Below are 21,584 nucleotides of genomic sequence, written 5' to 3'. Positions count from 1 at the left end.
GGCTCACACTCTAGGATTGCCTCGCCCTTCTCGCCCCACTGTGCGTGCCTTCCCCTTCTCTCCTCTTACTTCTGGTTTTGCCCCCTCATCAGCTAGTGAGGAGGCTGGGATGCTAGATCTAGCGACTCTAGCCTCCCCACCGGTGGATCCGTCTAGCCAAACCGAGGGCGCAGGCCGATCACCACTCGGATGCCTTCGACGCTCATCACTAGGCTACCTCCCTATCGTCAAGCCTTAGCTCCGCCTTATCACCCCGCCCCGTCCCTACCATCCCACACCTAATCTTGTTCTCGTCTACCCTGCCTTCTTCTCAGCGCTAAGAGGGGAGGGGCAGTGGATCTAGTTCGTGGGCAGCGGCAATGCATGTCACTACTAGAAAAAGGATTTTTCATGGCGTTGGCCTAATATTTTCTCTGGCGGTGAAATGTGAAAACCGCCAGCAAGGTTTTAAAGAGGGGTGGGAGGCAACGACCGCCAGCGAAAAAATATTTTCGTTGGCGGCTGAGTAATACGGGCCGCCAGCGAAGATTTTTCTATTTTCGCTAGCGGTACCTTCGGCGCGCCGCCAGCGAAAATAAGTTCATCTTCTCTGGCGGTACGATAACGTGGACCGCCGTTGAAGATGAAGCTATTTTCGCTGGCGGCGCTCTTTAGCCACCACCACCTCTATCATTTTTTATGGCGGTGTATTACGTAGTCCGCCAGTGAAAATTGGTTCTCCTACATAAGGCCGTGCCCGAGCTGCCATGCCATTTGAGCACGATTTTCTCTCTCTTATGAACTCAAACATAGGGGAGAAGTTTTTGAACTCGAATGGTTTGATAGATCTTTTGTACCAAAGGTTAGTTATACTTTATAGTACTCCATTTCTCAAGCTTTTTTTCATTTTTATCCGTTCTATGTTGAGATTTTGCAAGGTCAAGTTTCCAAGGCATGTTCGTTTTGATTTGTTTTGTGGTGCTCAAAACGGTCAAAATTTTTATGATATATTGTACATGATCAATGTATATAGATTTCGCAATGTTTTGATAGGTTTATTTGTAGAAGATCTATATGGCACGGTTGTTTTGTGCACTTTAGATCTATATCTGGTTATGGAAGAGAATTGAGAGAAAGAAAGAGGGTAGTTTGGTAATTTTGTCTAGTTTTTTCTAGTTGTATGTCTAGTTGTCATGTATTGGGAATATGGGTGGTAGTTTTTTTTTAAAAAAATGAAGTCATAATATAGTTTTAAATTTTCCGTGTTTATACTAATTGTAATATTTTTCACAATGTTTAATTTATTTTTTTACATATTAGCATAATTATTTTAATGTGACATATTATTAAAACTATTTAAACTAATTGTTAGTTTTTTTTTCTCAATGCATAGACGATGGCAGATAGATCATGGATGCGTAGAGAGAGATATCGTGCGTCATATATTGAAGGAGTCGACATATTTATGAAAGCTGCGAAGAAAAATGCTGTAGCTAAGAAGACAAATGAAATTAGATGTCCATGCAAACACTGCAAAAATCAGAAATTTTGGAATGATCCATCTGTAATCGAGCAACACTTGGTGACAGATGGATTTGTTGAAGGCTACACAAATTGGTCATACCATGGAGAAATCCCTGCAAGTTGTCAAGTTCCCAACCAAGAGATAGTAGTACAGGATGAAGTGTTCAATGACTGGAATTTCACGGTAGTAGAAGAAGAATCGGTTGATGATGATGGTTATGACACAGCTAATGATGTTGATGATGGTCATGTCACGGTAGATGATGCTGATGGTAGTGATGGAACTGCTTTTGATTTGGAGGAGATGTTGCACCATGCTGAACCTGAAGTTGTGGCTGGCTCTGCTCGTGGTTTGGATAATTTCAATGCATTACAAAAGGCATCAAAGGAACTTTTCTACGATGAGGTAAAGGGTTGTGGAAAGGATTCACATTGTTGCGTACGGTGCTTGAACTTCTGAGATTGAAGGCTAGAAACAATTTGTCCGATAGTAGTTTCAACGATTTGTTGGTTCTACTAAAAGAATTGTTGCCGAAGCCCAACTCAATGCCAACTAGCACCTATGAAGCGAAGAAGCTTATATGCCTGTTGTCATTGGGTGTGCAAAAGATACACGCGTGTGTTAACCACTGTATCCTGTTTCGTAAAGAGTACGAGGATTTGGACAGTTGCCCAACATGCAAGAGTAGTCGATACAAAACAGGCCATAGCCAGTCCGAGGGTCAGGATGTTGTCCTTGACGATCTTGAAGAGTTCGATCCATGCAAAGACAGCAACAAAAAGAAGATTCCCCAGCTGGTCATGTGGTACCTTCCGGTGAAAGATCGTTTGAAGCGTTTGTTCTCGAACCCGAGGGATGCCGAATTGATGCGTTGGCATCATGAAAAGCGAAAAAAGGATGGGATGATTCGACATCCTGCAGATGCAAGACAGTGGAAGAAATTTGACACAAAGTACCATAAGTTTGCAGAGGACCCAAGAAACGTAAGGTTTGCATTGAGTACCGATGGAATGAATCCATTCGGTGACTTGAGCAGCTCACACAGTACGTGGCCAGTACTCCTAACCCTGTACAACCTCCCAACGTGGCTGTGTCAGAAAAGGAAGTATATTTTGTTGACCATCCTTGTACAAGGACCACGACAACCTGGCAATGACATGGATGTGTTTTTGGAGCCTTTGCTGGAGGATATGCGCGATTTGTGGAAACACGGGATCTGAGTTTGGGACGAATTCCTTCGGGAGTACTTCACGCTACATGCAATTATCTTTGTCACCGTGAAAGACTTGCCCGCACTGTTTTTCCTATTGGGGCAGATCAAGGGGAAGACGGGTTGTGTTATTTGTGTGGATGGTACTGTGTACAGGTATCTTAAGGGATCGAAGAAGTTAGTGTACATGCGGCACCGGCGTTTCTTAAGAAAGAAACACCTGTACCACTCCAAAGAAGAATATTTCGACGGTACTGTTGAGGAAGGTGATGCACCAGAACCATGGAAGGGTGATAAAGTGTTCAGAATGACCAAAAACCTGAAGGTTGTTTGTAAAAAAGAAGGAAACGAATAAGCGGAAGAGAAATGATGCCGAAGTGCCAGTAAGCTCTAGCGTGCCATTCAAGAAGCACTCCATTTTCTTTAAGTACCTTCCGTACTGGAAAGATTTAGACATACGCCATTCCATTGATGTCATGCACCTAGAGAAAAATGTCTTCGATAGCACCATTGGGACTATACTGGACATACCAACTAAGAGCAAGGATGGGCTGAAATCACGTAAGGACCTCGTGGATATGCAGATAAGGAAAGAGCTTCATCGTGTGGATGAAGGTAATAATGGAAAAGTGTACCTTCCGCCTGCTTGCTACACCTTGACAAGAGCGAAGAAAATGGCATTGTGCAAATCCCTACATGGGTTGAGAGTGCCTACTGGCTTCTCCTCAAACATTAAGCGACCAGTGTCGATGAAGGATCTATCGCTTTCAGGCTACAATTCCCATGACTGTCATGTAATGCTCACAATATTCCTCGCCATTGCAATTAGAGCAGTCGAACCAGTTCACGTAAAGCTGGTCATCACAAAGCTGTGCTATTTCTTCAATTCCATATCTCAGAAAGTAATTGATCCTGAAGAGTTAGGTCCTCTCCGGGCTTTCGCTATACAGACAGTGTGCGAGCTTGAGATGTGTTTCCCTCCATCATTTTTCGATATGATGCAACACCTCATAGTTCATATCATGCCTCAGATAATTGCACTTGGGCCCCTTTACCTGCATCAGATGTGACCTTTTGAACGATACATGTCCATTCTAAAAAGCTACGTACGGAACCGCGCCCACCCAGAGGGATCCATGATAGAGGGATACACAACCGAGGAGGTCGTTGAGTGTTGCATTGATTACCTAAAAGATGGGAAAGCAATTGGTTTACCGGTACCTTGACATGAAGGTAGATTATCTGGGAAAGGAACAAAAGGGAAGAAAAGAATCCACGACAATGACTACAAAAAAGTGAAAGATGCTCATTTCACTGTACTACAGCAACTCGCATTAGTGGAGCCGTACATAAGCAACACCTGCAGGAATTACAGGCAACAAATGTGGGTCGATCTAATAGATGGATCATGAAGAAACACAAGCATCACTTTACTGAATAGTTCAAGGACCTCGATCTACCAGATGGCCATACCATGGAAGAAAGAACAATTAAAATGCTAGCTGACGGGCCATCAAGTGTGTACACCTCATGGCAAGCATATCATCTGAATGGATACATGTTTTACACAAAAGCGAAAGACAAAAGGAGTGCATGCCAAAATAGTGGCGTTCGAGTAGAAGCAATCGACACAACTGGGCAAAAGAGCACATACTATGGATTCATAGAAGAAATCTGCAAACTAAACTACGGGCCAAATATGCAGATTCCACTGTTTCGGTGCCAATGGGTGAAACACCCAGCCGGCATGTCTGTGGACAACTTTGGGCTGACAATTGTTGACTTCGACAACGTAGGCCACAAGGAAGACCCATGGGTGCTTGCCGATCGGGTCGCTCAAGTTTGCTCAAGTTTTCTATATGTGACAGACCCATCTAATTTGAAGAAAGACATAGTTATTTCGGGAAAACAAAGTATTTTGGGAGTTGATGATGTCGAAGATATCGAGGCATACAATCAATATGAGAACATGACACTATTTACAGATTTTTGAAACAAGATACTACGCGTCGAAGAATCAATTGGCGAATCGCCGAAGCCATACATGAGAAATGAAGGTGTAGGGAGATATGTGAAAGGCTAATTCATGTGAACTGATGGATGATGAATATTTATGTATGAAGTGCGACATGCATGATGATGGATAATGATGAATATTATTTAAGTATTAATATGTGACATGATGAATATTTAAGTATTAATTTTATATTTTTTATTCAAACAATTTAATAAATTATTAATTCTTTTCCTATCATTTCGATTCAAACAATTTATTAAATATTTTTATGGATGTTGAATTATTTATGTTGTGTAAATTTTATTTACATATATCTGCATTAAAAAAAGAAAAGAATTAAAATCATTAAACAATTTTCGCTGGCAGGCCAATAAGAACACCGCTAGCAAAAATCATTTTCGCTGGCGGTGAGTACGCAAACAACCCCAAAATTTTCTAAGTCCGGCGAAGGCGCGAAAACCCTAGCGCCGCTAGGCTGCCCAAATTTTGTGCGCCAGCGAAAAACCCTAGCGCCTCCTCCGCCGACCGCCGCTGCCTCCTCCACCGCCTACTCCGCCGACCGCCTCCTCCGCCAACCTCGTCCTCCGCCGACCGCTGCCGCCTCCTCCACCGCCTACTCCGCCGACCGCCTCCTCCGTCGACCGCGTCCTCCGCCGACCGCCACCGCCTCCTCCGCCGCCTACTCCGCCGACCGCCTACTCCGCTGACCGCCGCCTACTCCGCCGACCGCCGCCGCCTCCTCCGCCGACCGCCGCCGCCTCCTCCGCCGACCGCCGCCTCCTCCACACCGCCTACTCCGCCGACCGCCTCCTCCGCCGACCGCGTCCTCCGCCAACCGCCGCCGCCTCCTCCGCCGCCTACTCCGCCAACCGCCTACTCCACTGACCGCCGCGTCCTCCGACGACCGCCACAGCCTCCTCATCCGTCGACCTCTGCCGCATCCTCGCTGGTGAGCATATGATGAATGCCTGGGATATTTGATATGCATGGTTTGATGAATGGTTGATGAAATGCCTGGGATGATATTTGATGAATGTTTGATGAAATGCCTGGGATATTTGGGTTAATTCTGAATTTTTCAGTACAAACAGTACATATCCCCATTTAGCAAATTCTGACTTTGTGATAAACAGTACATATCCCTTTTTTCCTCTTCAATAACAGACAAACACTTTGATCGTTAATTTGCAGGGCAGCTCAAAACACACTAACACATATTCTTCTTTTTTCAGTGAACACTGCTCTTCTTATTATAAAAACTGAAAGTTCTGAATTTAATCTGAAACTCAAGTGCAAATGTGATTTAAATGCTGAAATATGCTGTAGAGAAAACTGAAAACTGAAATCTGAGATATCTTCATTAATTGAGTTTAGGTTCTCTGATCTGAATTAGTAATACTGAATATAGTTATAGTAATACTGAATATAGTTCTAAATCTGAGTTAGTAATACTGAATATAGTTATACACCTTTTTTAAAGCTATGGAAAAACACAATGAAGCACGACCCGTGGGTGACAAGGCCAATGAAACTGAACTTATCGGCTTGCAAGTAATCGCGGAAGAATCGTCGTCATCAAGCTCCGGTGAAGCAGGGAGTGACTCTTATCACTCGCCGAGTGACCCTCATCCTTCTCCTCCAAGGAAGAATAAGGGCGGTGGTGAGGACGACGAGGTTGACTCGGATTACATTTCCCCTGAGCCGGTGGTATGTAACATATTTTGTTTATCCAAATCTAATTGTGACTGCAGATTTTAACTGATGACACGTCAAATACAATTACAGAAGAATGCTCCACGCCGCTCAAAAAGGAAAGCGCAAGCCGCACCTATAGAAAGGGAACCAACTGTGGAAGCCGCGTCTGCCGTGCACCCAACAGCTTCTCGTAAACCCCAAAAAAGAAGAGGCGAGCGAGGCAAAAACGTGCTGTCAAAAGAAGTCCACGCCCTTACGCGGATCGGTGAGAAAGGGGAACCCCTATCGCCTGAAGATGTATGTTCCAAGTATAGCAACCAATGTGGGGCAATAGTAAGGGATAACGTGGAGATCACATTTAAAGATTGGAAGAAAGTTAACCCAGCTAAAAAGAACACGTGTTGGACGGAGCTGAAAAGTAGGTTTTCTTTTCCAGAAGGGACAGACGAAGAAGCAGCGAAGGATTTCGCGCTGAAGACTATGGGTAAGTTATGGCCAAGAAATGGAGAAAAGAAGAAGAAGAATTAAAAAAGGCAGGCAAACCAATTCCTATGGAACATCATAACGAACGAGCCAGGAACTGGGTGCATGCAAGAACCCCATCTTTTAACTCGAAGGGCGATGTAGTCTTCAAAGATCCAAAGCTCCAGCAGGTAGCCAACAAGATGAAGGAGATCGTCACACAACAGAAGGATGGGATATTCGTGCCAGACAGAGAAGTGGATGAACTGTCAGTTGCTTTGGGAACCTCGGAGCACAGAGGCCGCGTTCGAGGAGTCTCCTCAAAGGCTTGTTGGAAGGATGGCTTCAAAGAAGATGCTGCTAGCTACAAGAAACGTGATCGATATAAGGAGGAGTTAGTGGCTAGCTGTAGGGCAGCAACATTGCAAGAATGCATAAGATTTTTTAACCGAAACCCGGAACTTCAGCAACGCGTTGATAGGATGCAAGATGCGTTTCCTATGCCCGATGTCCCTAGCTATCCAGTCGATGATATAAAGGAAGATACTCCTTGCAGACTGCTTATTCCGGTTAGAAGGACAGGAAAGACAATTCAGGTTGCAACTGGAAGGGCAATGCCAGGGCGCAGATTTCATTGCCAAGATATACCAGATGACTATGCCAAGGTAGAGGTGCGGACGGTAAATGAGGATCACAGGATGTACGAGATAGACTTTCCAACACCCGAGGATATCGTGTACCTTGGAGATCCAGTTGACCAGATAATACTATGGCACAAAAAGGATATTCAATTAGGATCAACGGATTCTCCGCCAAGGATACTGCGGTCACTATGTCATGCCTTGCGTAACATGGACGAAGAACCGGGGGATCCTCCAGAAGATGCATCACCTCGGCATCAACCTGAAAAGCAAGCCGATCAGCCTGAAAAACAAGCAGATGAACCAGAGCTTGCAAAGCAATCCAATCAGCCTGAAAAGCACGCAGATGAACCAGAGCTTGCACATCCAATGCCTGAGCAACTAGAGCCTGAGCAGCCAATGCTTGAGAAAGCAGAGCTTGAAAGGGAAGAAGAGGTTGTACAAGAAAGGGAAAAAGAGGTTGTACAAGAGAGGGAAGAAGAGGCTGTAGAAGAGCACAAAGAAAAAAGTGCGCCCAAGAAAAAGTTTGTGGTAAAGGCATTCCCAGGAAGGAAGAGAGATATCAAGGGGAAAGCAAAGGATGTTTATGATAAAAGGAAAGCAAAAGGCCTGAAAATAAGCTTGGATAAAACTTTGAGTTTTATTCCTACCGTTGATGTGCCAGAACTATTTGAGAATGGCAAAGCATTCCTCCCCACATGGGAATTAGAAGGACCTTGGCAATTAAAAGGGTGGCATGAATGGTACATGAAAGCAAGTAGAATAAAAGGCCTTTCATCATTTACAGTTGCCGTTTCAGAGGAGGTTTTCATGAGCGGACCATGTCTACTACATGTTAGTTTTAAGGATATGCATGCTCTCTACCGTAGGCAAAGACTCGATGCCAATTTGGTCGCCATTTGGTGTCTGTAAGTGCACGAGTACTAGCTAAATTGATGATAGTACCTATGCATTATAGTAATAACTAATTCGATCATCCATTTTTTTGAAGGATGAATTACGTCATAGCAGAACAGATGCGTGAGACTGTCGGCTTCCTAAACCCTTGCCGTATAAGTAAGCCGAACCACACCTTCACGCTAGATGAGAAGAGGGTACCGGCACATGTTGCGGCCATGACTCCCGAAGAGAGAGATGCATACCTGACAGAAAGGCATCAAGCTAAAATTCGCGATGTGGCTACTTACGTAGCTATAGCACTTGAATCAATGCAGGGCAAAGAATGCATCTACGCCCCATACGCCTTTGAGTAAGTTTTCGTATCTAATATCTACTAGGAGTATATACTTAATCGCGGCTCGACTAAGGATTTTTTTTTTTTGCAGCGACCACTGGATTACTTTTCTTCTATATCCAAAGTATAACGAAGTTATTAGTCTTGGATTCTCTTGATAAAGACATACAATCATATCAGGAAATCCTCAGAATCTTCGATCTGTAAGTTATATATATATGGACGATTGTTTTATTCTCATGACAACATGTTGTTAGCTTTGATGAATCTAAATTAATTGTTTTCTTCAAGCAGTGCATATAAAAGGTATTACCAGGTAGGCGGACAACGGCGAAACGACAGAGATCAAATATACATCCACAATAAGTGGCCGGTAATTAATTTTGGACGACATACAACTACTTAATTTTTTATAAATGCACGTGTATATCCATTTATAATTAACTAATATACCTTATATTGATGTCAAAAGTGTCACAAGCAACCGAAGGGAAACGTACTATGTGGATATTATACTTGCGAGTTCCTTAGGATCAATGGTCAATATTGCAAAAATTATGGAGATGCAAGTAGATGCCATCAATACGTTTGTTAAATTAATTGCTAACTTTGAATTGCTAACAAGTTCTGTTGCCATTATCTCGATGCAGCTTCTAAAATTCCCCAAGAGTGATAGGGAGCTGGATGATAAATCCATTCAGAATATACAACGAGACTTGTGCTATTTCATTCACAATGAATGTTGTCACCAGCTTGGGAGGTTTTTTGATAAAGAAGGGCTTTTGGGCTTGCCAGAAAACGATATTCTTTCTAACTGGAGCAAGCATGCAATTTAAATTCAACGTCAATGTCGTTAGTCGACTTTTAAGACTAGCAGTAGTAGGATATAGTAGTAGTTATCACATAGCTGATTTTGCTGTTTATATATGTGAAAATGTCCAGGTCTGCAGGTGATGGAGAAGAAGGTGGTGAAGTCTGAAATCTGAAATCTGAAATCTGAAATTACTTTTGAATCTGAAATCTGGATGGTGGTACCTCCTGCTATTTTTGTTGCTGCTGCTATTCTGATCTGAAAATAGATATTGAAATGCAGCACATGTATGTTTCAGACAATATATTAAAATTGAGATGAACTATGCTGCTGCTTCTGCTGATTGCGATTGAACTGATTCAGGTGAATGCTAGCTTTATATATATAGGGACATTTTATTTTGTAACTGAAAGTGATCTGCAAGATGAAAAATGATGTGATGATGTCCCAGCTGTATATATGTGATGTATGGCTAAATATATGTGAAGAGCTGTAGGACTGAATATGAATACGAGCTATGAATCTAAGTCTGAATCTGAATTTAGTGCAGTTGCAGTACTGAACCATTGCAGATGGGATTTTCCAGGAGATGAGCTGTTTGCTGGATTTTCAGGAATTGGTACATTCAGGATTCTGTGCTGCAATTTTTGAATTTACTCTCTGAAATGGATATGTTCTGTTCAGAAATATATGCACATAAGTTAATAAATGGGTAGATGCAGAAATATATATACTTGTCCTGAAATTTATATGTTATGTTCTGAAAATTGTATACATATGCTGATCTGAAACTGATCAAGTGCAAATGTAATTTAAATTATATATATTCTGAAATCTGTCCTAGTATATGTTTTGGCGAGCTGTGGGTGAATTCTGAAATCAGACCTAGTATACTACCTGTGGGTGAATTCTGAATTTGAGCACAAAAAGATGTACTGTATTCTGCTATTTTTCTGAAATCTGAAATTATATAGCCAAATAGTGTAAGTTTTCACTGGCGGGCCACATGTCAATAAATGGCTGGCGAGAAGTTTACCCTGGCGGCCCATGTGTCAACACACAGATGGCGGGCAGTTTTCTCTGGCGGCCCATGTGTCAGCAAACGACTGACTGAACGCATCTTTGCTGGCGGCTGTCCTTAGTCAGACGCTAGCGAAGCAAGTTTTCTCTGGCGGTTAGTACTAGCGAGCCGCTAGCGAAGAAAGTTTTCGCTTGCGGCTAGCTTTAGCGAACCGCCAGAGAAGAGATTTTCGCTGGCGGCTCCATTGAGAAAGCCGCTAGCGAAAATAGATCTTCTCTAGCGGCTGGACTCCGCCAGAGAAAACTATACATCTTCACTGGCCTTTACTCTCTGGCGGCTCCTAGTACCGCCAGCGAAAACCTGTTTTAGCCGCCACAAAAAAACGTATTTCGTAGTAGTGTGTGCGCGTGCGGCCTCCTCTTCGCCCCACTCCGATTATGGATGACGACAGCCATGCTGGAGGAGGTGGATCAGGTGACACGAGATTGATTTGCGAACCAGTGAGTTCCGAGCCCAAGATGAGTTGTTGATATGTGAACTAGTTCTTTTACTGATGAGTATTTGATCCGTGTGTTAATATTGCGGATCAATATATGTTCCATTACGGTTGATGCAGGGTTATTTAGGGGTTAGTATTTGTGGTTTTTCTTTGCTGTATTTCAAGCAGCTGATCACTTGATTGAATTAAAACGTCTCGACGCGTTTTTTAGGGCTTGTGAACCTCTTCATTTCCGGACCAAATATCTGCCACTTATGAGGACGACGGATCATCAACACCGGAAATCCAGTGCCGATTGGAGACCTAAGAGCACCCGCAATAGTAAAGTAAGGTGCTATCTATGTTATAAAACATGTACATCACAGCAATAGACTAGATTAATAGTAAACCACTTCAATGGTATGTCTACATGGGTATCTATAGCTCTATAATCCATTGCCTCGTTTTTCTCTATGAACTATCTCTAGGTTAGTAGATAGCTTTGCTCTCTCTCTTTATTTAATCTCTTCCAAGTAAGAAAATATGCTGACATGAATCTCTTGTAGAGAGCCTATAAAACATGTACATCTATGTTATAAAACATGTACATCACAGCAATAGACTAGATTAATAGTAAACCACTTCAATGGTATGTCTACATGGGTATCTATAGCTCTATAATCCATTGCCTCGTTTTTCTCTATAAACTATCTCTAGGTTAGTAGATAGCTTTGCTCTCTCTCTTTATTTAATCTCTTCCAAGTAAGAAAATATGCTGACATGAATCTCTTGTAGAGAGCCTATAAATAACCATTGCGGGTGGCCTAATAACACCGATATCCTGCCACGCTGGCCAGAGTAGAGGATCTGAAGTGGTAGTGTTTACATGATAAAAACTTGTTTTTTAATATACGACGTTACTTTTTAGATACGTTTGACCATTCATCTTGTTAAAGGGAATTATGTACTTATCATTTCTTTTGTTTTGACTAAATTTATCGTCAAATATTCTTTGAGCATTACTTAAAATTTCTAATATCTGCAAAAAAAAAAAGATGAATGGTAAAAAAATAAATGGCATCATGTATTTAGAAAACGATGATAGTATTACAGTACACCAATTATTGGTCATGTTCAGAACGGAGTGATTGTTCAAATACAAAATCATCACTGGCACGTGCAGGCCATTGGTTATTTAATTAAGTTCACAAGTTCTGTTCCCACCTCCGTTATAAATACAAACAAAAGTTGTGTAGAATTAATTGCGTGAAAAGCACATATGTATGTTCGGTAAAGTTCCATTAAGTTACTCGCTAAAATTCAAACATAATAAATTAACACGATAAGAAAGCAACAACGAGATTAATTAGTTGTACACGTAGCCGCGCAAGTGTGTTCTTCAAGCTAGTAGACAAGGTTCGCTTTTCTATCTGGTAAGATGACAAACCAAACAAGGACATCATGCATACCGTCGCTATAACTACTAAAATTAAGCTTCAGACATATCTATCGCGTCGTGTCCCCTTCTTCCACTAGAGTCTACGATGGTATTCTAAGCCTTCTTACATTTTGCTTTCTTGCTTCATACGGCCTAGCTTCTATTGTTCCATTGATCATAGGTGGTATCATATATAGAATAATGGACGATTGGCCGTATCTTGCTTTCTAATGTGGTACAGGTTGGTGGGTATATTTTATAGGATTGAAACACAAGAAAAGTCTACCAAAGAAAATGTTTGGCAGTAACATCAAAAACTATTTTTTTTAGAATAAAAGGAAACCCTCAAACCTCGATGACTCTCAGACCCGCACATCTGCCCGTTGGTCTGAGCACCACCTCCTCATCGTTCTGATCGCTCTTATTGCTTTCTATAGCCTGACAACGCTGGTTTGACCGTGCCAAAACCACCGGTCCAACCGTAGCTCCTCCGTTGGTCCGATCAACAAAACCGAGAAAAACACGAATCAAAAAACTTAAAAGTAGATCAATTATATTCTTTCTATGTGTGTTTATAAATTACAATAATAGTACGCTAAACTTGAAATCTAGACTAAAAGCTTATTTTCGTCGAGACTATCCTCTCACCAAAGCCTCAAATCCAACATGTATAAGTAGTCCTAATTCCATAGGAAACGTACCCAAACAAGTATCAAATATATCGTTATTACAATTGAAACTCTATCTTTCCAAATTTGGACTACTTCCAAATTTAACTATGTATCTCATATGTACACAATCCCGCTTGTATACTATATGAAATCTTTACCACCATGTGCATTGTTCTTTAGAATATACATAACACGTGATCTTCTTTTTGTCCGGACATTAACTTCTCCCAAGTCGACTCCCGATCCATCACAGACAACACTTTCTCAAGGCCTCAAGCAACACCACATTTGGATAAACAAGAAACCATATCAGAGCACAAGTTCTTTTCCCAACATGACTTAATATTAATACACAATAGTATTACATACGCATAATAATCATGCATGTCGAATTCATAAACATGAAGTAATCACGAGAATCCAAAAGATTAGCTCAAATCAGAACCGTCCGGTCGGACCGTCAAGTCAGTCGGTCTAACCGGTGCCCGGTCTGACCGGCATTGACCGACTCGTCTGATCACACATCTCTATAAGCAAAACACCATTCACAGTAAAATCAAAAACTTTGTTCATCGTCAAACCTCGGTCCGACCGGACCAATCCAGAGCACAAAACCCTAGCACAACCTATGTCTGGTCCAACCGGCATTACATGGCCGGTCCGACCGGATATATCCAAAGGCAAAACTGCACTTCACCAATATTCCACCAAATCAAATATGATCAACATTTCCAATTAATTACAAAATAATAATCAAACCTTTCTTTTATACATTTCTACGCCTAGTACTAATTAGATCAATAACATTTTTAGTTCTTTGAACAGTTTTACGCATAATTATTATCGTGTTAATGCTTTTGTTAACTACATTGGATCTTAGCATGGATATGTGCGAACTTCAAGCATATATATATATGTCATGTGGTTACCCACGTGTTGCAACGGAAATTTAGAAATACCTACAAAGAACATGATGAACATAATTTGTAATATCCATAAAGACAAATTTTTAAGCTTGATAGTATGTGATATAAGATTATGATTTTTTAGACGATTATCTCCACCTATATATATATATATATATATATATATATATATATATATATATATAGTGCGTGTGCCTTGGTATAGACTAAAAAACATAATCTAAGATCGATGCTTTATTTCATTCCCACAGTTTACGCTAAACCGTTGGCTTCGCCAGGGCATCCAGCTGATGAGCTGAATAAACCCCATGTCTTGCTTGGCATTCACTACACCATTGGTCCCCATCTCAACCTTTCCGAGCTTCGCATTTTCATCCTGCTAGGCAGAAATCTGCCAGGAATACCCCAAGCATCAAAACACCATCAGGGCGATCGGTCCATGACATTCCTTATCGTCGGGAAAACAAAGCCAGGTACTGTTGGAATTGTATACAGGATATTCGTCGTTGGTGATTTGTACTACTACCACCATTTCAAAATGTAAAACGCTGTTGATTTTTCGCACAACGTTTGACTATTCATCTTACTAAAAAATGTAGTATAAATATATAAAAATAATACTCCCTCCGGGCTGATAATATTAGTTGTTTTGAACAAGGGTACAGTCAAACTTTATAATCTTTGATTATAAATAATCTCTAAAATATTTGTCTTAAAAATATGAAAACCAGATGTGTAGATTATTCTTAAAAAGTACTTCATATTTGTTGATATTTCTATATATATTATAATATAAAATAGTTGTCAAAGCTACTTTTTAGAGATCGTGCCCTTGTCGAAAACGACAAGTATTATCAACTCGGAGGGAGTATAAGTTAAGGTTATACTTTATTTGTTGATAAAGCAAGTCACAACAAGATAAATGATATTTATATAAAATTTTTGAATAAGATCAGTAGTCAAAAATTGTGCAAAAAGTCAACGACGTCATACATTTCGAAATAGAGAGAGTATATCACTCGAACAGAACCCCTCATTTGTAAAGGGTGGCAACCCACATTTGTAATGCATAAACGTCTCGCGAGTGATTAGTGGTCACTAGTGAGAAAACCTACATGTTAGAAGTTACCATCCGTCATGGAGGAGTCATCGGCTACGGATCATAATTACAAACCTTTATGAATGAGAATTTACAATTTATGAATTTTAAATGCAAACAAAAGACCCTAATTTATTTTAACATTACCACGGTATTCCAACATTCCAACCATGGTCTCACATTACTGGCCACAAATTCATGATTTTCAAGTAAAATGTACAGGCACAACATAGATGTTTATAGGCCAAGACCTCTCAATACACACAAACCATCTATTCCATCTCACCTATAGTCCACGTGTTGATAGGTTTCAGATGTCATTCTTTTGACTATTGCTTTTCAAACGTGAGGCGCTAATTTGACATACTAGATGACTCTAAATGAGAATTTTTTTCTACTACAAAGTTGAATATATCATCGAGTTCTACAACTTCCATATAGGGCATGTCTCCATCCGAGATCGTTCATTAAAAAATATTTTTGAAATAGATCATACCAATTATAACACATATTTGGGGATATAAACAATCTCAAATGAAAATGTTATCAATTATAAAGTTGTAGATCCCATCGAACCACTCAACTTTCTTATAGGGTATATATCTCAATCCGAGATGATTTGAATAATTCAAAATTAAGTTTCTTAAAATAGATCTCGCCACTTATTTTGAATATTTGGGCATATAAATGATCTAAAGATAAAGTCGCGGAGCATTCAAAAAGAAAAGCAAGGACCACTACGGGAGGTCGAACCACGGACCGGAGGTACTAGAACGTGATCCGCGGGTAACTTCGCATACCATTCCCAATCAGAGCCCTCGAGCCAGAAAGAGCTTGGGCATGACCCCCTCGGAGAAGGCGTCACTTTTCTTTAAATACGATGATGAACTCGGGTCGTTAAATTTCGACCAAACCAAAAGTTGGGAGTTCCGGAATGTCTGCTTTGCTGAGATTCCAAACCACCATGGAAAGGGCCAATTGCCAAGTATGCCGTGGTTGGTTTACCGGTGGAAAGGGCCCGGTGGGAAAGAAAGACCAGGGGGAAGAAGCGGGGTAGAGGAATTGGTCAACTCATCAGGCTCAAAGCACAGACTGGCATCAAGGAGTCCAAAGCATCGGTTGCTTCCACTTGTTTGTTGCCTCTACTTTTACTTGGACAGCTCAGCAGCCCTATATTCCCTTGTTCCAGCAAGCAAACAAATAGAATAGTTGGAACGAATAGACAAGTAGGACAGTGCTACCAGCTAGTTAACTCAGTTCATTCTTGACTTTCGGCTTGTAGCTTTGCTATGCAACCTCGCATTCGAAATTAGTACTTGCTTGGACAGCAGGTAAAGCAGGGACAGTAGTATATGGTAGTCCTTTCTTAGGGTAGGGCGACGAATACTTCAAATTCCGAAAAGGGGTCGCGAAGCTAAAGCGAAAGTTGTAGAAAGCCCCTCAATAATAGACTCGCACCTGGGAGAAGGGGTGTTGTTAATTTTTAAGTTCTAGACCTTGTCGAGATCTACAATTTTCATATAGAGCATGTCTCTATCCGACGTTATTTGTGAAATTCAAAAATTTAAAATTTCTCCCATCTGTGACAGGTACTACCACCCATCGTAGATAACGTTATTTGTGAAGGGTAATAGTTATGGCCTGTCACCGATGAGTGCTTTCATTTTTTATGGGCCTTCTCATTACAACCGTCACAGATGATTTGTTATATGTGACGGGTTATGGTTATGACCCGTTATAGGTCATATGTGACGTGTTACAACTATGATCCATCACAGATGACCTTATATTAGTGATGGATCATCCCCAGTAGCAATATCTTAAATGGGATACATTTTGACCAATTTGAGATGACTTCTAATTTTTCTCATTAGTCCGTCACACATGGCTCATCACGGATGCCCGGATCTACAGTAGCATATGGCATCTATGTCTGACCTAACAAAGAGGAATCCTCACCATTTAAGCACAACTATCGGTCTCAGTTAGAAAATCTATTCTACACAACACTCTTCCCTCCCAAGAATGAAACTCCTCCCACCAACATCCAAAGGCACAAACCCACTTCACACTACAGTTAAAAGCTGGTCAAAATGCTCCCACGTCGGTTAGACCTTGGTCAATCCGATATACGGACAGCCCACACTATCACCTCTTTACAGTCTTCATTTCACATAATGTATTAGAGTGACGATATGGCTATCGCCAAAATGAACTCATGATGGATCTACTATTCTTAAGCATTGCTTTTCTAACATCATGGTGCGAATGTGCTTGTAGCATGATGGGACATACCATCCAGTGGGGAGCTACCCACGAAGGATCAAATCCTGGTCTTGCCAAAAAAAAAAAACTCACATGCTTTGAAAATAGTACGGATCAAGAATTGGCCTACGTATATTGAGCCCTCTTGTAAAAAAGAAAACTCACATGCTTTGAAAATAGTACGGATCAAGAATTGGCCTACGTATATTGAGCCCTCTTGTATGTGGTATGGGAGTGGGCAACATATCCTATGCACACAGGCCCTCACGTGTACACACGTGTACACCAACTAAAAAATGTCACCAAAAAATCTAGAAAAAATCATACCCATACTTTCAATTGTATTACACCTAGGGTTAAAATCTTAACGTCAAATTCATTATATTTTAGCCGTAACAAAAAAAACAAAAAATCTGACAGTTTTAAGGTTGTAATTTTGTCAGAATTTTATCTTTTTTGTTATTCTCTATGTAGAATGAATTTGAAGATGCGACTTTGCACGTAGATGTAATACTATTGAAAGTACATGTATGAATTTTCCTAGAATTTTTTGTGATAATTTTTAGTTGGTGTACACGGTGTGTACACGCGAGGGCCTGTGTACATAGGATACGCTCCCATGGGAGTGAGCCCTCGTGTAGGGGTACAAGCCTAAAAGCACGGATTAAGTATCAATTCATATCCATGTAGGGGGACCGTTTCGGGTGCCTTTTCTTAATTGTGAAGATGTGACGCGTTTAATATGTGTAAGTATTTGTGAAGATGATTGAATGTTATATGTTGAAATATTATGGACGGATGATTGTTTGAAATGCTTGCATGTGTAATAAATTATAGATGATATTGCTTGCATAATTTTAAGATGTATATTGAGTTTTAGGATGTAGTGGGTTATAACTATATAGGAGGTGTACATACCTTGGGAATGGTCTTTTTTCTATGGGCAGAATTTATTCCTTCCAAATGTTTTTTTAATGGCGTCTCAGAATTTAGAATGCTGTCTATATGTTGACTTCGTTTTCCTCTTTATCAGTTCTGTTTATAGGTTACAAATGGATCTTTATTATATGTATCAATATAATTAAATATCCTAGAGCAATGTGCTTGGTATCATGGTATGATAAGAAAACCGAATAAACTTATGAATTGTAGCCTTGGATGAAAAGACCAGACTCATCCCGTTGGACAACAACTACATAAAAATAGATATAAGAACCTGTGTGGCGATTAATTAGCTATATATCCTTTTTCCTGAACATGGTAATTGATTCGCTACCATTTTGCCTGAACACATGGCAATTAATTCGCGCTTTTTTTACATCTGTGGAAATATTACCAGCACGTACTTATCCTAGAATTTTAGAAATAAAGATTCCAAACTAACTCTCCTGCTTAGATTCCTGTGAGTAAAGCAAGAGCTCTCGACCAAAACAAGAGGTTTACAAGCATGGCAAAATGCAATAAGTAAACCTTTTGGGCTTGTCTCCATTATTGGTGCGTGGATTCGGATATCCATGAATCAATTCGCAGAACTCCATAGAAATATTGACACCTTTTGTGACCCCCGAGATTTGTATACAAGAGGCAGAGATATGGACCACACAATCATACAAGAGTCTGTCCAAGGATTGATTCTTGCTATATGTTCTGCCCTTTTGTGCCTAACTTGCTTGAGCTACCATCCGCAGTTAATTTACATCACCAGAATAATCTCACAATAAACTGATCATACAACCTCTTCCTAGCGCGTGACATTAGCATGGGATATAAGCGCATGCGGCACCTTGAATTTCTTAGCAAATACAAATACTGATAGTCAAACAAACAGTTAAATGCAACGTAAACAGCTACTGAGTTACAATTTCTTTTTAAGAACGTAACACAGGGTTTCAATTGTTGCAACTATATAGTTTGGGCCCACGAAGTTGAATAATAATTCCCGAAAAAAATCTCGAAGGCCGACAAATCACTACTATAGAAAACCTCTAATAAGTACTGACTTATAGGTGCTGGTTCATTTAAAATTGGCATCTAATGATCGTGTCCCACCTTCGTGGAATGCAAAAATATAGAACCAGCAGATTTGAGTAACTGTAGATGCCGGTTCTAGAGAAAAACTGGCACTAATAGTACTAATTTTTTAAAGGATAGGAACCTATAGATATTTCATAGGTGTCAGTTAATTAAAAAACTGACACCTATAATATAACACCCATAAAACCGAGCCAAGCCGAGCCAGTGGGGTGGGATTCTTTTTATCCCCACTCCTGCAATTTAACCGCCCTTATCCTCCGACCTGCGAGATAACCTTTGCTACTCTCTCCATCTCATTTTCTCCTCTACCGTCTCCACATCCCGTCTCCCTCCTTGCTCCCTCTCAACTAAGTATGCCGATCGGTTGCCATGCGCATGACGAGCTTGAGGTGCGCCTAGCGAACGTGGATCCGAAGGTACGCATGGTCAGGGGGCGGGTCTTCGTCATGATCACAGGCGGTGGGGTCGTCGTGCCAGTGACGGGTAGCGCCGTGGACAGTAGAGGTGGGGTCGGGGGAGCCATAGCAGCTGGATCCATCCCATTCACGGTCGCACGGGGACTCGCATCGTCGGCAGCCCAACAGGGTTATGAGGCATGGCAGTGGCGGTAGGTGTCCCATCGCCGGCCGAGGAGGCAAGATATGGGCTTAGGTCAAAACTCCTCCATTTCTAACAGTGGAGGAGTCGAGGCTTGGCGGATGGGGGGTGAGTAGCAGATTTTGGAATACTAGTTGAATGTCCATGATTTTCTACGGATAAAAGAAAATATATTGTAATATGTCCATGCTCTTCTATTTCTTTTTTCTACAGGAAATATTCGCCTTAATTTGATTTTATATGTTGATGTTCATCTAGAAGCATAATTGTTGACATTAGCAACCAACTTGGAAAATTGTTCTTACCTTGCTTTCTGGAATAACGGTTCATGAACCAACACCTTTTACATCAAGTGAGAAAAACATACATAATCTTGTGAAGAAAATGTCCCTAATTAGCCCCAAGCAATCCTTGAAAAGCCAAAAATTCTAAATGTGCAATGCTCAAATTGAAACTATAACATTGGCTTCAAACATCTCTAAACCTTTGGATTTAATCAGGGACTGATTCATCTGACCATTGTCTAAACGATGTTAAATCTGAAAGCTTCATCTTTTGGATTCCAGAAAAGAAGTAATTATGAAACTATTTTACTAGATTGGCCCAACTCCTGATATAACTAGATGATACCCCGCGCGTTGCTGCGGGATAAAGTATTGACATAGGTTTAAAGGGTCCGTGCACAGATTCTAAATGGAAGGATTTAACATAAAAGCTGCACAGATGTACACCATTTTCAAAGAAATGAGTTAGGGTCCTTGTATAATAGGAGCTTATTAAGGATGATGAACCAATAAGTTTAAAGAAATGAGATAAAGAGAAGTTTTTCTCATGTAGCGACAACAATTGAATGGTCACATATACATACTTTGGCTGGAGCTACTGTAGGCTATCTATTGTCTAACTGAACACAGTTTATATAGACCAAACGCTTGTTTCCAAATGAGAAGAGCAAAGCTGAAAAATACCTTATACAGCTAATATCGATGATATGAAGCTTATTGCCCAATCACCAATCCCTGTTTTATAGATGAGTAACCTAATATACATACAAATTCGGGGGGAAGTTCTGCAGATTGATCGACTGAACTGACGTTAGCAATTGACTAATCGCTCTGTAAAAAAAGGTTATTGGTTCTTGCCTCCTCAAATACATAAGAATGAAAGATAAGGAAAATCAAGAAAAATTTTGAGATAATAATATTATAATTTAAATTATGAAATCAATTAACATTTGTAAAGAAAATCCCAGGAGGGAGGGACCTGCAGAGACTATACCTTTCACTTACATCATTGATCACCATGCTGCATATGATGGAATTATCTCCAATCACATCATGTGCAAAATCACCGTCTGCCTGGAGGATGACATTTTTTTTTATAATTTGTCACCTCAAAGAATTATCTATAGTCGCATAACTTGCATATCAAATACCGTAGTTGCTTCACTGGACATAATACTATAACCAGTATAAAATATA

General features: G+C 40.6%; 2 protein-coding genes across 4 annotated transcripts; both read left to right on the top strand.

Annotated features, from left to right (window-relative positions):
* The first annotated feature begins 1,375 nt into the window (after positions 1 to 1,375).
* LOC127776940 (uncharacterized) lies at positions 1,376 to 3,784 on the top strand. The gene is made up of 4 exons (XM_052303495.1): positions 1,376 to 1,909; positions 2,113 to 2,492; positions 2,871 to 3,039; positions 3,143 to 3,784. Exons 1-4 carry the CDS (start codon positions 1,376 to 1,378, stop codon positions 3,782 to 3,784), a joined length of 1,725 nt encoding a protein of 574 aa, XP_052159455.1.
* Positions 3,785 to 5,149: 1,365 nt separating this feature from the next.
* Positions 5,150 to 10,572, top strand: LOC127775567 (uncharacterized). 3 transcript variants are annotated; one of them, XR_008017998.1, is made up of 7 exons: positions 5,150 to 5,680; positions 6,212 to 6,438; positions 6,517 to 8,437; positions 8,521 to 8,778; positions 8,855 to 8,966; positions 9,058 to 9,136; positions 9,706 to 10,572. XR_008017998.1 is itself a non-coding variant. In XM_052301827.1 (6 exons), the coding sequence occupies exons 3-5, from the start codon at positions 6,918 to 6,920 to the stop codon at positions 8,919 to 8,921; spliced, it is 1,845 nt and encodes a 614-aa protein (XP_052157787.1). In that variant the 5' UTR covers positions 5,150 to 5,680; positions 6,212 to 6,438; positions 6,517 to 6,917; the 3' UTR covers positions 8,922 to 8,966; positions 9,058 to 10,572. The 3 variants fall into 3 exon arrangements, 1 of the variants encoding a protein (XP_052157787.1); XR_008017997.1 differs by having other exon boundaries at positions 9,414 to 10,572; XM_052301827.1 differs by having other exon boundaries at positions 9,058 to 10,572.
* The last annotated feature ends 11,012 nt before the right edge of the window (positions 10,573 to 21,584 follow it).

The sequence above is a fragment of the Oryza glaberrima genome, chromosome 6, assembly GCF_000147395.1.
Source record: "Oryza glaberrima chromosome 6, OglaRS2, whole genome shotgun sequence".
In the NCBI taxonomy this organism is placed as follows: Eukaryota; Viridiplantae; Streptophyta; class Magnoliopsida; order Poales; family Poaceae; genus Oryza; species Oryza glaberrima.
The sequence above is the reverse complement of the archived record's forward strand: the minus strand, read 5'-3'. Positions and strand labels throughout refer to the sequence as shown.